At 34.1% G+C, this 18,312-nt stretch overlaps 1 protein-coding gene across 1 annotated transcript in view; it reads left to right on the top strand.

Moving 5' to 3' along the window:
* The first annotated feature begins 541 nt into the window (after positions 1-541).
* The window catches only part of LOC114328433 (zinc finger protein OZF-like), a 72,453-nt gene continuing 54,682 nt past the window's right edge, over positions 542-18,312 (top strand). The window contains exons 1-3 of the mRNA XM_028277283.2: positions 542-807; positions 16,582-17,134; positions 17,196-17,383. Coding sequence (XP_028133084.1) covers positions 670-807; positions 16,582-17,134; positions 17,196-17,383 — 879 coding nt within the window. The 5' untranslated portion in view covers positions 542-669. The remainder of the gene's footprint in view (positions 808-16,581; positions 17,135-17,195; positions 17,384-18,312) is intronic.

Raw genomic sequence — 18,312 nt, 5'->3', positions numbered from 1 at the left:
TTTTCTCTTTTTTTCACCCCTGTGTAACTTATTAAAATAAACATTATCGAAGATTTAAGGGACTTTCTGCCCTCGGTAGTAACGTAATCTTTCATTCTGCGTTTAAATTTTTCAAAAATACTTATTAGTTTTCTCAGGCTTCGAAAAAAAAACGAATGCATATCATTGAAGCCGAAAGTTTGCGCCTATCCCCTTAAAGAATGTTTAATTGTTTAAATATAAATTTTATTTATTGTTAATACAATTTTTATTTTCTTGTTCAACTATATTTCTATTAAATAATTAACACATTTAAAAAAGTTATTATTATTATTAAATTATATTTTTAGGGGCCCGAAAATTGTGTAGTGCCTCGGGCCTGATTTAAAGTAAAATAGACTCTGCCGTTATCCTATCATTTTAACAATTTTAACTTTGTCCAAAAAAGGAAGACATAAAAACTATAAATTTACCTACTCTATAGATAACTGACATGACATTGGGTGTATATTACGTTACATAAATTCGGTGTTTACAAAAATATACTGTCAATGTCAGCGTCAGCAAGCAACTGTCAACGAATCAGCTGTACAAGTACAATAAATATTTACAATATTTTTTTTAAATAACCCCTAGACAAAAATATAAATAATAAATCTTGCAAATCATGCGTATGTAATATTTTTCAAAATGGTAGAGCCGGACACAGTTTTTACGTCTTTAGATAGTTTATGTCGAACATGTTTGAATGAAAAAACTGCAGATGAATTAAGATCCTTTTCTGAGAATTCCCTGAGGCAAGAGTTAAAAGAAATCACTTCTATTGAGGTAAGATAATCTTTTAAGTGTAGTTTCAGTTACAGATTAATTTCCATCAGAAAAATATTTAAATATGAAGGATTTGGAATGAAAATAATAGGTATAGGGTTTTTATGGTCATGTTCATTTTTAATATTTTATTGCTTGCCCATAATGGTTCTATAAAGTACGAGTAAGACACGACCTACTATTAAAACGTTTGCAAAAAGTCGGTTTAGATGAGAAAGACATCAGACTAGGACTACTAAAAAATTTGTACTGGAACCAAAACGCCATAGTTAGAATGAAAGGTTCCACATCCGCAGAAGAAGAAATTAGGAGGGGGGTTAGACAAGGATGTGTTCTTTCACCCCTGCTATTACAACTTTACTCCTAGTTTTTATTTAAAGAAACACTAGAGGATTCCAAGGATGGAATCACGGGGAATGGGGTAAATATCAACAACATAGATAATATTATGCAGATGATACATTGACTACGTTCACCAGATGCAGACACGTCCACAACTGTTTGCGCTTTGATTCTTAAACTTTTTGACAGCGAGCTGAACAGTTGGTTGTTTAGCACTGGCGAAGCGTCCATGTAACCACTGTTACCATTGGTAACAGTTAAAAATCTTGCAAATAAATATTTTATGACGATGAATAATTCTATTTACCAATAGAAATATATTATTATATTATGTGGTAATAGTACCTAACTCAGTAAATAGCCAACTACTCGTAGAGACGAAAATATTGGCGAGTTTATGTGACTCAGTTGCACTTTATTATACTCTATTACCAGACTCATTTCTGGTTACAATGGTTATATACCCACGTTGGCGCCCGGGACCAGCTAGTGACTGAAAATTTTGAAGAAGCGATGGCATAAGCGTGCTGTGTATCAGTAGCGCTGTTACCAGATTTAAAATTGGTGACAGTACCTATAAAAAGTGTGCGTGCAGTTAACCATGGATGAGTGTCGCTTCTTAATCGATCAACTACTTGAAAAGTAATTCTCCTTGTATAATTTTGAAGAAAAAAATGAGATTAAAAATGAAAGACCTACTTTAAACAATTTAAAAAAGGAATCAACAAAAGTAGTTCGATATTTTAAATTTAGTTGGAACAGTGAAAATCCCTGGCTATATTATGGTTGCAAGAAAAATATACTGTATTGTTGGCCATGTCTTCTGGTTTCTACAGAAAAATGGGTGGACCAGGTTCACGATTGAAATAGTGTTAGATTTTTAAAAAGGAGACATGACATTTCTCCGTTACCTACATGTAAGATGTATACCCAATTTGATTCAGTTTGGCAAAACAAAAATCAAAAGTTCTCTTAACCAAGCTTTTAAAGCAAATATTGCTAAACATAATGAGTTTGTTAAAAAAATAAATAGGTATATCCTTAGCACACTTATAATAGATACTGTATATGTTTTTGGGCCAAACAAGAACTGGCGTTTCATGGTCATTTTGAGTGCGATGACTCTGACAATCGAGGCAATTACAGGGATTTGTTAACATTAATTGCCAAAAAAGATCAAAAATTTTGTCAACATCTAGAAACATCTGTTTTTTCGAGAGTTTCAAGTGATATACAAAATGATATTATTGAAGCTACACTCACCGGTACAAAATTCCGCCACCCAAAATTTTTGATTACGTTTGACAATTTACAACTTTATTATTTGTGCTCCGATTTTCAAGATTCTTGCACCAGTTTGTAGGTACATGTATTCATATTGTTTGGTATTATTCCGGTAACAAAAGATTTTGCTTGCATGTCAGTGTACAGGGGTGAAAGGAAGCGTTGTATTTTCTCCTAATTTTAAAAAATTCTGTGGAAAAATGGAATAGGTGATTTTGTTTGATAGTCCTGTCATATTTTCCCGGAGGCATCACCAACATTTTGTTTTTTGAATTATCCTAATAGCTTTTTTCTTGTAAGAGCTGTACGATTTTTTGTAAATAAAAACACTGATTGACTCATACAATTCAGGTTGGATTGATAAGATTAGAACGGACCGCATGTAGCCCAGATCTCAATCATATTGAGCATTTATGGGATGAATAAAAACTATTTGCCATCATCCTAGGCCTCCAGAAAATTTGGTACAGTTATGGCCCTGGTAGAGGAATATCGGGCTATTCCCCAGGCAAGGAAAACACATCTTTATTAGATGCTAAACAGATTGCGAGCAGTCGTTGCTGCAAGAGGTGGACATAACCGCTATTGAATTGTTTTGTTGTTAAATTTGTTTTGTTTTGTTAATTTTAGTGCGTTTGATATTTTTAATTAAATAAACCTTCAAAGCAGTGTTTTTAATTACAGCTCTTACAAGACAAGAGATATTCAGATAATTCAAAAAACAAGACCTTAGTGATACCTCTAGGATAATACAAAAGGAGTATGAAACAAAAGCAGCCCTCCAATTTTTCCACAGAATTTTTTAAAGTTAGGAGAAAAAACAACGCTTACATTCACCCCCATATAATGCCATCTAAGCAAAAAATTTTTCTTACCGGAATAATAGCAATTGACATCAATGCATGTACCTACCTACAAACTCGTGCAAGAATCTTGAAAATCGAAGTACAAATAATAAAGTTATAGATTCTCAAATTTTGGGTGGCGGAATTTTTTGCCGGTGAGTGTATATATACATTTAGCCATATCTTCATTTTTTTTAAATAAGCAATAAATTTGACATTTTGCTTGTTTGGTTTGAACATAACCTAAAATAAATTTTCTCAATAAATAAGTTTTTAAAATTATTTTTTTTATTAAAAGAAAAAAGAAAATGGATTTAATAGATAATAACGTAACTGAATGTCTTCAGTAACCGTTATTTTATATATTAAACCATTATAAAAATATATTCTATAATATATACAATTTAAATTCCCGCCATATTTTTTCAACAGTCAACATTCTACATTCAGACTTCGATCAAAGCAGTCGTATTTGCTACTCTACGATAAATTTATATTTAATTGATATTAAATGTGCTTTTGAAAAAACAGTTCTTGTGATAGTGTTTTTAAACCTTTAAGTGATAACGATATATTTGCTGTTCATTTATCAGTCCAATAATTAAAATTCATATCTACAACCAACACCAACTGGATCATGCCGAATACATCGTGTTGTGCAAATTGTTCCAAGCCAACTTCTACCTCCGATCGAAAGCTCCAGTGTGATGGCTGTAAGAAGCCAATACACATCGCTTGTACGGATTTGTCGGTCGATTATCGAGTTACTAGGCAGAAAGTGCGTGGAATATGTATACTTTGCAATGCATGCAGTTCAAACATCGGAAATATTAATGAAATCAAGAGTCTTCTAGTGGAATTTAAAGCAGATATTTAGAAGAAAATTGACGACTTCCATGACAAACTATCTGAACTCAGCGATAAATTAAATCAACTTGATTCTATTAAAACAACAGAATTTACCGATAGTATTGTCAATGAAGCCGCTGACCGCATATCACGTTCCAAAATTTTTTTGATTAGGGGCGTCCCTGAAACTACAGGAGATCCACAAAGCAAAAAGAACATGATACGAATAAAATCAATTTAGCCCTGGAAGTGATCGGATGTCAGGAAAGTCCTATAATATTTTATAGAGTCGGTAAACCGAATCAAAATGAACGTTTCCCTCGCATGATAAAAGTGATAATGAGTTCCGAACACCACACTCGAAAAATTCTTCGCAACAAAAATAAACTTTTGGAAAACAAATCCACTGAAACTTATTCTGTTATTGACGACAAGACACCCATGCAGCAACTCCGGTTAAAGGAACTTCATACTGAGCTTGAAACTCGTAAAAATAATGGAGAAAATGACCTTACCATCAAATATGTGAATGGCTGTCCAAAGATAATGAAATTTCGTTCATAACTCGCTTGCACCAAAATTCACAGACTGACTTCTTATGTATACAAATCTAAACTCTCTTTTGTCCAAATTTAATGAATTTATAAGTACTGTTCAACTTTTAGAACCTCATATTATTCTCCTGACTGAAACGTGGCTTAATTCTTCAATCCCCGGTGCTATTTTAAACATTGATAATTTTACTATATTTCGTAGAAACAGAGGTACTCGTCGAGGGGGAGGAGGAGTATGCATCTATTTAGCAAATGTAATTAGTAAAAATTTTTCAATATCTAATAAAACAATTGACTTGCCAGGTATAGAAATTATCAATTTACTTATCACCAATAACTCTTTTACATTTAACATAGTTTGCATATACCGACCTCCGGATACAGTACTCACCCAGGACAATATGCTTATCGAGAAACTTGAGGAATTGTTATCTCTTGAAAATCTCATTATTGTTGGAGATTTCAATTTTTCAGAGATAGTTGGCCCGTTATTTCCAAAACTGATACTATCAATTCCCAAAATTTGTTTAAAAATTTTATCATGAACTCTAATTTAATGCAACTAATTACTGAACCTACAAGGTTTCGAGTCCACAATCATCCTTCAATTTTAGATTTATTTTTGACAAATGACGATCAATTGATTTCTGGACTTGAAGTGTCCTCTCCTGTTGGTATTTCTGACCACTCACTTATTACTGCTCACATTCAATTTAATTTAACACCGTCTTGCAAAAATAATTTCGTAACCTATGCCACTACTGATTTCTTTAATGTTAATTCTGTTTTGTCCCAGATAGACTGGCAATCTTTTTTTCTTAATCACCCAGATCCATCGTCAATGTGGGACTCTTTTCTTCGTACTGCTATTACAACAATTTCTAATCATACAACCGAACGGCAAGTAATACAGAAATCGATTAAAACCTTGGATTAACCTCTCAGCTACCCGCTTAATTCGGCATAAGCGAAAGCTTTGGCGAACATATAAACTTACTGGTTCCCGCGATGATTTCCTAGCTCACCGCCATTTCTCCAACCGAGTCAAGCAATCGTTGCTAAAGTTAAGAACAGAATTTGAAGAATCTATCATTGCAAGTGGTAATAGTAAAAAGATTTATCGGTATATACGCACATCCTTATCTTCTAAAGTGTCCATACCACTACTTCAAAAAGCTGACGGGTCTTTATGTTCTTCGAATCATGAATCTTCGGAATGTTTATCTTTATTTTTTTCTCAGGTTTTTACAGATGAACTGAACGATACCATTCCTCAAATAATGTGTCCACGGCATCTTTCAACTTGATAATATCTCGTTCACACCGGATAAAATTAAACATTATTTACGGAAATTACGCAATAATTCATCTCCTGGATTAGACGGACTAACATCCTTTTTCCTTAAACAATGTGCAGAATCTGTAGCCATCCCCATATCTCTCATAATGAATGTTTCTTTTAATCAGGGGTATCTCCCCTCGTCCTGGAAATTGGCTTCGGTTACTCCTATATTTAAGAAAGGAAATAAACTTGATTGCAACAATTATCGTCCAATAAGCCTAGTTGCTATTGTCGGCAAGGTCATGGAATCCATTATTTCGGAAGCCATGTCTGAGTTTCTCCTTCAAGAAAATGTTATCCCCCAACAACAGCATGGCTTTATCAAGGGTCGTTCAACCATCACAAACCTTCTTCATTGTGTAAACGACTGGACGTCAGCGTTAAATAATCGGCTTCCTGCTGATGTGGTCTACTTAGATTTCTCCAAAGCTTTTGATCGTGTTCCTAAACGTCGACTACTTGCTAAATTGGATCACTTTGGTATTCGAGGAAAGTTAAAAATGTGGATTCAAAATTTTCTATCTGACAGATACTTCCGGGTTCGTGTTGGGGAAGCCTATTCACTAGATAAACCAGTCAAGAGCGGAGTCCCACAAGGATCAGTACTTGGGCCATTACTCTATCCAGTAATGTTTCCATTTACGCTGACGATACCAAGTTATATGTGAATCCAATTATTATTAACCAACATGTCCTTCAACACGATCTTGACGCAATATTCAAATGGTCTTCCGAATGGTTACTTCCGCTTAACATTGAAAAATGCGCTGTACTACATATCGGCAAAAATAATCCATCACTACCATACTTTATTCATGGACATCCCATCATGTCAGTAGCGTCTCACAACGATCTTGAAGTGATAATTAATAGTGACTTAAATTGGTCTGATCACATAGTGTCGGTGTGTAAACGTGCAAATTCGAAATTGTTTCTGATCCGTAAATGTTTTACTCGTTTATCTTTAACCTCTGTTAGTAGTAAACTTTACACAATATACGTCAGACCTATTCTTGAGTTTGCCGGGCCAGTGTGGAATCCAGATCTCGGTCTCGATAAAAGCCTACTTGAAAATGTTCAGCGGAAAGCCACAAGACTGGCTTTTGGCCGTGTAAGACCCAATTATGAAGATAGACTCTCCATGGCTCATCTGACAACATTCGAGCATCGAGGTCTTCGCGGTGACCTAATTATGTCTTTCCGTATTTTAAAATACAATATTGGAAACCTGAATACCATGTTTACTCTAAATCAAGACGAAAGACTATCGGAAGAGGCCATCGTTACAAATTAAAGAGGGAACAGACAACAGCAAGATCCAGAGTGAACTTCTTGCCGAACAGAATATTTAATATCTGGAATAACTTGGACCAAGATACCATATTGGCACCTAGTGTAAACATATTCAAAAATAGAATTGATTGTTCTTTGCTTGATTTATAATAGGACATTATTATTTTTAGGACTGCATTATCTACTGTTACCATAATTTTGTTATCCATCTTGATCTTAACTTGAGAATTTGTTATTAATTTTATAATAAAATGTTTCTTTGTTTTTGGGCATAATAGGAGCTTGCTCCTCTGCCTTTCCTTATTTTGTAATAATAATAATAATAATAATAACAATGGAGAATGCAAAGTACCCAGACGATACCGATTATTATGTCTACTACTGGAGTCATTCCGAAGACCCTCCTCGAAAGCATAAAAAAGCTGGGTCTTAATGAACATCTTTATAAGACCATGCAGAAAGCAGTACTACTCGCAACGGCCAGATGTGTACGAAAATTTTTGGGAGATACACCTGCATACCAAGTCACCTAGGGCTCGATAACACGGAAAGAGTCCCACCAGAGCTCAATCCTTTTGATACCGTAGGTATCTGGGATGAGTCAATTTTCCCCTTAGAGGGAGTGTGAGCCGTATGGCTAAATCTGGATAATAATAACACCTTTGCAAAGTTCAGCATAAATATTCTATGCTTGCAAAAATGGCGATCGCTTTCCAAACATGTTTTAAAATGTCGCTGATGATTTAAAATGTTTTAAAATAATCACATGTGAGGCTGATTCACTTAGTCTACAAGGTGATATTGATCGCCTATCTAACTGGTGTATGCAAAATGGTATGTGTTTGAATGCATCCAAATGTCATATTCTTCGTTTCCATTAAACTCATCATCCAATCATCTTCGAATATAGTATAAATAATCTAACCTTATATTCTTCCTGTGAAACTAAGGATCTAGATGTGATCCTTCACTCCGCCCTTAGCTATAAATCACACCTTTCCAGTACAATACAGAAGTCTATAAAGATGAAGCTTTATAAAAAGAACAACCAGAGACTTTACTAACATCTCAGCTATTAAATCCCTTTATTTCTCCCTGGTTAGATCTCATTTCGATTACTGTTCCACAATTTGGTCCCCCTATTGCTTTACTCATAAACTGAAACTTGAGGCTGTCCAACACAATTTTCTGAGATATACTGCCACTAAGATGCATATATACTACGACTATTCTGCATTAGAGCGCATACTGAACTTACCTCCTCTTGAGGTACGCAGAAAACAAAGAAACTTAATAATTTTATTTAAAATTATCAACGGGCTGTGTAACTGTCCCGAACTTCTCTCCAAAATATCTCTATTTGTCCCCAGTCGTTCGACTAGGCAGGTGCAAACCTGTTATGTCTCTTTTCATAGATTCAATTATTCTTATAACACATTTATTCCTAGAACTTTTCGATTAGCTAACTTATTAAATAACCTCGAAATTTTTAATATATCAGTTTCCCGCTTTAAAAATCATATTTCTTCCCTAACTTTTTAATACTTTCGGCCAGAGCTTTTGTATTGTGATTAGTGTTACATGGCCTGTATGTATTAGATAACTCAAAACTGTTATAGGTACCTTGGAACATATCTGAATTGATTTAGGTGTTATCTTTTGTTTGTAATTGTCCTGAACTATATGTTATCTTATTCTTTTTTTCTTTTTTGTAACTGTACTACTCAGAATTGTTTTTTCTCAAACCATTTTGTTATGTTATATTATGATAATTTATGTTATATTATGATAATTTAGAACACTGTAACATTTATTTCTGAATGGGGCTTGCCCGTGAATAAATAAATAAATAAACGTTTGCTGTCAAGCGCAAACTGATTGCCAACGTTTTTATCTGGTGAACGCGATCAATGTTGATTGAGGTTTCTAACTTGGGTCTATAACTACTCATCGACAGGACCAACTCAGTCTATGAGCAATTTGGTATGAAAATAAATATTAAGAAAACCAAAGTCATCTCAAAAAAAGCAAAAAGTACCTCATCCTTGCACAATAAATGGGCACATTTTAGAACAGGTTAACAAATTTAAATACCTGGGATGTTGGACCAATAGCAACTGCCTACTGACCCTGATCTAGAAATAAGATCTGCTATACTTCAAATCCAATAGGATTGTCAGGGCAGACATTTTGTATTTCGTAAATACTTGATGGCAAGTGGCATATATTTATTTGTTTATTAGCCCTTATTTTAAAAATGTTCACACCACCAATAAACTGCACTCGTCTCAGGCCCCTCCAGAGGCTATCAATTTTGAGCGATACCCTGACAATCCTATTGAATTTCGCCTCAAATAAAACGCAAAATTGGACTGTGTTATCAAAATGCTACATATGTTCAACTATTCTCTATGCAGTTGAGATGTAGACCCTTTAAACCTCGAGTGTAAAAAAATTGGAGGCCTTTTAAATGTGGACCTACAGGTGAGTTCTGAAAATTACATGGACATTGCATACCTCAAACGAAGAAGTGCTGCAAAGAATATGCAAGGAACGGGAACTTTTCAACACAGTGAAAGTTAGAAAAACATCATACGTACAGCGGCGGCTCGTGGGTCAATCTTCAGGGGGGTCATTTTGGTTTGAAAACTTCAAACTGTTGATTTTTTAAAGTATTTAAAAGATCTTTTAGCATTTATATTTTAGATAAAAAATACAGACTTAGATAAAACTCAATACTATTTACCCTAGTTTTCCGAAAATTAAATTTGTCTTTTTTTAGAGTAAATCTTTTAAAAAATATAGGAAAAATGGTATGAACAGGTTATTGACTGATATATAGATAGGAATATTTATAGTATAATAAATTGTAAATTTATTAAAACGAAACTTACTTTAAATATTTTTATATTTTAAGTCAATTCTTCTATCCTTTAGTTCTGCAAAATAGTCTATGACCTTCTCATTGAAATTTGGAATGCTCTTGACAAGCGTTTTCTCGATGCTCAGCATAGACAAGGCACTAAGTCTAGGTTGTCCCATCGTATTACGCAGGAATGTTTTTACTCTTTTTAAAGTAGAAAAACATCTCTCACTTTCCACGGTTGTCATAGGGAGTGTGCACAAAATATTTAATAACTTCACTGCTTCAGAAAATGTTTCAGACAAATTCATGTTAATAAAAAGCTGAAGTATGGCTACTGCACCAGCACTATTGCGAAAATCCTCACGACAATATAAGACTTCAAGTTCCGATTTTAGTTTGGAAATATTCACTGTGGGATAATTAGCCGTCACCATTTTTAAAATATTTTGCGGAAAGTTGGTAGTGTATGCTTCAAATTTCTCTATGTAGAATAACTGTGAAATCATGAGATGATCATTGAAACTAAACCTGTGATTTATTTCAGATATAATAATATCACAAATTTCAAGTGCAGTTCGTCGCTTTGGATCCTCTGCAGTAGTTTTTCTTTTTTTTGCTGTTGATGTGCTTGGTACTTCTGATTCCAAAATAGTATTTCTAATTATTTGGATATTGTTGTTAAAAGACAGGATACAATTTTTGACAGATATAACATCAATGTCTCGCATTTGCAATTGTTTAAACAATATATCAACATGGGGCATTATTTTATGGAAAAAATTTAACCAAAATAAAAAATGCTCATCTTCCAAATGTCTTTTTAAACCAGTTGCTTGATTTATATTGTTACCATCTTGCTCCTCATCAATAATTTCCTCTAAGCAAGATTTTAAATCATCTTTATAAGTGTATACAATTTCAACACATTTTGTATTGAAAGCCCATCGAGTAGGCGCAGCTTTAGGTAGCCTTACTTTAACCACTCTATCCAGAACCATCGTACGTTTTGGAGATCGGCCGAAAAAGGACGAAAATCCGTGTAAATTTGCAAAAAATATTTTTATCGGTTTGTGTTGACTCGCCGCTTTTTGGAGGATAAGATTAAATTGATGGGCATAGCAGTGAATGAAGTGTGCATTTGGGTATATTTCTTTAATTTTTGTTTGTACTCCTCCCAGTTTACCGCTCATGACTGATGCACCATCGTAACTTTGGGCAATCAATTTTTCAGGTGCTTCATTAATTTTTAATAATTGAAGTTCTTCCAATATTACATTAGTTAAATGTTGTGCTGTAGTACCTAGGGGGTTAACAAATTTCCAAAATCTTTCATGTACAATACCAGTTAATACATATCGCAATATGATAATCATCTGCGTTTTATTGGAGCTGTCTGTGGTCTCATCTACTTGAATGGCCACAAAATTTGTCTGGCCAATCTCCTTCATGATATGAGTATGCACAATGGCTAACATTGATTCTAAAATATCGTTCTGAATTGTTTTCGATGTTCCTTTAAATACTGTACTTTTTTCAATGTGTTCTTTAAACATTAAATCCAGTTCAGAAACAAAATCGATAAGGCCCAGAAAAATTCCACGATTATTGGAGCTGTCACTTTCGTCATGACCGCGCAATGCAATTTCGAAAACTCCACAAAATTTTACACAGTCGATTAGTTTGTTTAAAATATACCTATTTTTAGATACCAATTCATTAAAGTCATGCACAGATTTACGATATACACTATCAAGTTGCTGTCTTATGTTAACACGTCCTAAACTTGCGTAACTCATTGATGAATTTATATGAGTAGTTGAAGAGGCATGTTTTGTAATTTTCACTTTTAAATGCTTAATGTCAGTTACTCCATTTTTCGCCCATACAGCGTCATTCGAAAACAGTAAACACGGATAGCAAAAAAATGCATTTCTCACACTGCAGCCACAAATCCAATCACACAAATTGTACATTGATTCTTTAAAATATCTTTGAATGTCCTTACCCCTATCCTTTGTTGTTTGTTTTAAATTCATGTTTGGTTTTGGTCGACCACTTTCTTTTTTCTCAAGCCGCCGTTCATAATTTAGTGTTCCAGCAGATTTTAAGGCAATTATTTCGTCAACAACACTCATCTTGTTTTTGTTACAATCACAAAAAAATCCAACAAAACAAAATAAATTACGCAAATACGCCGCGATCGATATAGACCTGCCGTGAAGTGCGGTCAGCAGACGGTAACTAACTAAACGTGAGGCCGTCGACTCTACTAGAGGTATACGACGGAAAGGTCACTCCCACTCTCGCCCACGAAATTGCTATCTGCCGTCTCTTTTCTATTTTACATGCATTTGTCCATAAGCCATAAGAACTGTATATAGACAATTTAAAATACGGCCCAGCCACGGGCTTGTGTATAGCGCGAGGCGCGACGTTATTATATCTATTATATTTGTTTTGCCAATGCAGACTGCTGAGAGAGAATTTTATATTTCAGAGTGAAGTTTTAGATAAAAGATATTTTTAATAAAATTGGTATTTTTATGAGATTATTTTAGGGGGGTCATTGACCAATTGACCCTAAGGAGGAGCCGCGCTTGCATACGTAGTCCACATACTAAGACAGAATAATGGACCAATATGTTCAACTAATAGTGAAAGGAAAGATAGGTTAACCTTACATGAGACTTTCTCTCACGGTTTCAAAATATTACACACAACTTTTTCCCTAATAAATTACACACGCTCTAGTTCCTTCTAGTCTCCTAATTATCCTCCCTCTACAATCGAATAGGCTTGTCAGCTCAGATGGTGGTTCAGTTGTCTTAGTACTGCCTGATTGTTAAGTCATCATACTTCACGTAAGATATTCGCTCATCGTGTGACCAACAGTGTATATTACTATTTAGCAGTATTTTATAGCATTATATATTATATTATAGCATTATGTTATAATGTATTTGTAATATAAATCGTGCAAAAGAGAATATTAGAACTTTCACTGTTGGATGAAGCATACGATAAAATTACTATTATTTCTACAGTTTTGGATAGAATTGAACAAATTGAAGGTCTCAATGACCAGGTTGAAAGACACGATCAACACGAATGTGACGCAGAAAGAGAACATGATACGGACAGTGAACAGTCAGATTGCGAGCCAGTTGAAGATGAGTTCGAGCCTCCTGAAGGTGGCTATATTTATAACAAGAATTATATAGTAAAAATAGAAAAATTAAAAAAGTTAAAAATAATTGTAATTTTTAATAGCAAATAATTTGTCCAGAGGATTCTTCTTTTACTTGTCCAAAGTTCGTTAGTGAATTATGTGGATATGAAGATTGATGAAAATTCTGGGTTTAATTCCTATTATTTATTTTTTGTATCTTTTTTTTCACTAGTTATTAAAAAAAAAGTTTAAAATCTATTTTGAACATTTTATTTCGTAAAAAAAGGCAAAAGTTAGATGTGTGAGACAAAATCTCATGCACGACTAAAGTAAGAACAACCAACCTAGTGACCCATGCCAGTTTAAGAAGTATCCAACAGTGCGGACAGGGCTATATTTTGAATAGCTAATAAGAACAGCTGAAGAGAGTTAAGCGTTTGCAATGGTAGTAGCCAACCTCCATTGAGGAGAAGGCACTTGAAGAAGAACAGTGTTCCTATATCTTATTGAGTATCATGTAGGTCCTAAACTTTTAAGTTCTCTGCACATTTTTTTTGCTAAGCTTTCCAATAAATTAAATAACATTTTGCTAAATTGGTAATCAAGTATGTAAAATTGTGGGACAGTGTCCAAATCCGTACTCACCTGAGGGATTGCAGATATTCAGATACAATAAGTGTCTCTTTGTAAAGACAGGGACGTTGACTTTACTAAGTGACGAGACCATTTGCTCAACACACACACACTACACTATAATCTGATGGCGATTGGCTAAATGATTAATATATCTAAATATATGCCATTAAAAAGCCCCTGTCTATTAAGGGTACCTACACGACAATTATACTGAACTCATTAGACCGAACGCAGTAGACCGAACTCATTGGACCGAAAAGCACTTTACCGAAACCTCACTAGACCGAACAGCATTAGACCGAAATGGTGCATATGTTACGGTAAGAGTAGATAATTGGTAATTGTATACAATTACCAGAGCCGTCAGTAAATGTAGAAAATTATTTTCAATAATCTACTTTTACCGGTAATTGTATACAATTACCAAGGACCAGCTGTAAAAGTAAGTAAAATGTTGAAATAAAAACAATAAATTCCAATAGTTCTTTTTTTTACATTTACACTAATCTGTTTTACATTTACTTTTGCAAGCTCATCGCTGATAGCCTTGTCCACCCGAGAAAGACGTTTTTCTAACATATTCGAGTGACATATTTAGTTTTGGAACCATGTCTAGAAAAATGAATGATTATTTGCAGATGGTCAATTGACTTCTGCTATACAACTGTGGCAGTCGCCTTTCTTTAGTACCCAATTCGTATATTTCATTTTAAATATTATGTACTCATAAGAACAGCCAAACATTTTTAGAATCACTTCGTGCCCTGTCAAATCTGGAATACAACTTTACCGTATCGTATCACCGACATTACCAGTTTCAAGTTTGATGTTATAAGCATTTTCTTCGTTTGCTTTTCAAGACCTTCCTTTGCACGTGCCCGTTTAATTGTAACATAATCTCGGCTCTCTGAAATTTGATTAGAAAGTAGTTTCTAGAATCGCATTAGATTCGTTAACTGGCGGTTGCTCAGCGAGCAACCATGGTTCTTGTTTTATTAGAAGCTCATTTGGTTCATCCACTTCTTCTTTTTCACGTCCTTCGGAATCAGGACCTGACTGGCTTTCCTTTACTTGTCCTTCTACTTCCAAATCTTCTTCAGTTGAAATATTTTCTAGAGCATCTGCTGGCAGTGATGAAGTTTTAAAACCAATTTTGAGAGGAACCCCAAACATAGCTTCATACGGACTGCACTTGATGCCAGAAGGGTAAGCTCGGTTATTAGCGAATTATACAGATCAAAGACCCTCTGATAACGTGTCTGTTTGGTTGCTTTCCAATCAGGAACTTAGTGTATTTTCAATGTCTTTATTCGCATGTTCAACAGATCCTTGTGTCTGACTGTGTCTTGGCTTACCATGCACTATCTTCAAATCTTTCCACATGGCGCACACTTCTTCTATAATTATGCTGGAGAATTCTCGTCCATTGTCGCTGTAAAGAATTCTAGGAGCTACAAAGGCACAAAATATGTCAAGAAGAACTAATGCAACTTCTTCTACACGTGATCTTCGCGGATTGAACTTAAATCAATTATCTGCTTGGGCTTCAAGCCCATTCTATCAAATGTATTTGACATCTACTATTCATTTCTTTTTGACAGTAGGGGTTTCACTACTAAACCTTTTTTGGGAACTTTAGATTTTTTCTGGTAAATTTTACACATATCGAAATATATCGCTATGATTTATACAGTTATGTATTGTGGCATTCCGCTTGCGTATCGTTCGTTATAATTTGAATGTCTTACTTTTACCAAGATCATCTGGGAAATGTATACAATTACCGGTAAAAGTAGGAAATAAATGGTTTTTAAATAATATTTCCTACATTTACCGTCGACTCTGGTAATTGTATACAATTACCGGTAATTGTGTACAATTGCCAGATTATCTACTTGTACCGTAACATATACATTAAAAAAGATTGTAGTAAATTATACTAAGATTTTGTATAGGTATAGTCGGTTCGCTAAAGTCAGACACAACTGACTAGTGATTTCAGTAAGTAATTTTGCCAATTTGGTAAAATTGGCAAAAAAAAATTACTAAATAGTTAATAATTACTAAATAGTTAGTAATTTTGCCAATTTTAGCAAAATTGACAAAAAAAATTACCGACTAAAATCACTAGCCAATTTTGTCTGAGTTTAGCAAACCGACTAAATCTGTCTTTTTGTTTATTGTATTATTAAAAACAAAAAACAAAGCAAAAAAACAACCTCTAAACTATTTTTAGTATTTAATTTTTAGTATTGTACATAATAAATAAAAAATAATCCAAAAACAAATAACAAAGCAAAAAACAACCTCTAAACTCGCCAGTACTTTGTGCTGCCAGTCCTAAGCCTGGATAAAGGGTGAAGGGAGGTTTACGTTAGCCTTGCTCGGATTATGTACAATCCTGTTTGAGCACCCTGTACTATGTACCTAATGCGTTTCGGTCTTCTACTGTTCGGTCTAGTGAGGTTTCGGTAAAGTGCTTTTCGGTCTAATGAGTTCGGTCTTATTGGCTTTCAGTCAAATGATTTCGGCCTCTTTACAGTAAACCATATTAAGATCAAATTATGTTAAAATCGTATATATATTATTTTCAGGTCCAGGAAAATGATGGTTTGCCATATTTAATCTGCAACAATTGTTGTTACACTTTAAATGTAGCAATTAATTTTAAAACTCAGTGCTTGAAGTCTGATAGTCATTTAAAAGCGGTATTATTCCCTGTTGAATCAACAATTATATATAAATCTATTACCATATTGGACAACAATAACTCCAATGATCTTTGCCTGGAGATTTATGACGACCAAGATGTCCCTAATACAAATAATGTTGAGGTTGCAGCAGATAATAGAATACAAATTGTGAAGAACTTTGATGATATCAATAATATAAGAAATGTATCACAAAATATTGACACAGAAGTGGCGAATCCTGCAGTATTGGACAATATGGCAAGCATTAACAATCAATCAGTTATAAAATTTTATCCAAAAGCAAAAACAAAAGAAGCTAGTCAAAGAAATAAGTCTAAATTGTTTCTATGTGAAATTTGTAATAAAGAATTTATATTTGAAACCACTTTAAGGTCACATTTAGTGACTCATGGTAAAAAAATAGCTTGTGAAGTTTGCCATCAACAGTTTAACGGTAATGTACCACTGTGAATTATCCACGTTCTGCTGTAGTCATATTCTGAATTAAATTTTAGTAATGAAAATTTACAAGTCTCATATGACATCCAAACATCCAGATTATCGTCCATATAAGTGCGCCCACTGTAGCAAAGATTTCGCTGCCTCTGACACTTTAATTAAACATATGAGAATACATGGAGGGGAACGAAAACATCTTTGTACTGTATGTGGCAAAAGATTTTACGAGCCAAACCATTTACTGGTAAGTTATAGCAATATCAAACACTAAACAATCTAAATATTTTTTGGATTAAATCAGTTGCTATTGAAATGTATTAAAAAATATTAATATTTTAAATTAAAACGGGATAGTTCCCGGGAGTTGACTGTATATCATATAGCTAAATAACACTTAACATCGAAGTAAAAAACTCCTTAGTAATACATAGATATAGTTTTAATTGAAAGTTAAAATTTTAAAAAATCCAAATGGATTACATAAATGTTCAAAACGTTTTCGGACCAATCAGTCCATCCTCAGTGAACTCGTATTACTTGCTTAACCCGGCATCCGACAGGTGAATATTTTTGCCACTAACAGACAGACAGACACTGTGACAAAACCCAGCAACTGAAAGAGTTAAAGAATCTCAAAAAATATCTTTACATTTAGTTGTATGTGATATCTCGAACGTCAACATCTTGAATCTGGGCAGCATAGTCACTATTTACACTAACATTCTCTATTTCTTCACTTAATTCCGAATCACTCTTGCCAATACATTCGTCACTGTCTGGTTCATCCCATAAGGCCTAATGACGTGTTTGTTTTCGTTCGTAACTCATTTTAGCTTAAACTAATAAAAATATATGTTAAAATCTGTAATAAGTATTATTCACTTACCTATACTTACTTATTTATAGAAGTAAAACAAATTAAAAACAATTCTGCAGAAGGTAAAAAATTCGACACTAGAGTGTGTGTGACCACTTTCAATCCAAATCTACTTGCGGAAACTAAACAGACGACTAAAAACTATGTGTCATCTAATAGATGAATATCCAATAGAAAGCTATCTAGCCGCTAGTTCCACTACATGCAAAATTTCGTTATGTTTTAGGCGCTTCAGTATTGTTGGGGTGTACTACTCCCCACCTGTCGGATGCCGGGTTAATAGCCCCAGTACCAAA

Source organism: Diabrotica virgifera, chromosome 4 (assembly GCF_917563875.1).
Source record: "Diabrotica virgifera virgifera chromosome 4, PGI_DIABVI_V3a".
NCBI classification, from domain to species: domain Eukaryota; kingdom Metazoa; phylum Arthropoda; class Insecta; order Coleoptera; family Chrysomelidae; genus Diabrotica; species Diabrotica virgifera.
Note: the sequence above shows the minus strand (reverse complement) of the source record. Positions and strands in the feature narration are given on the sequence as shown.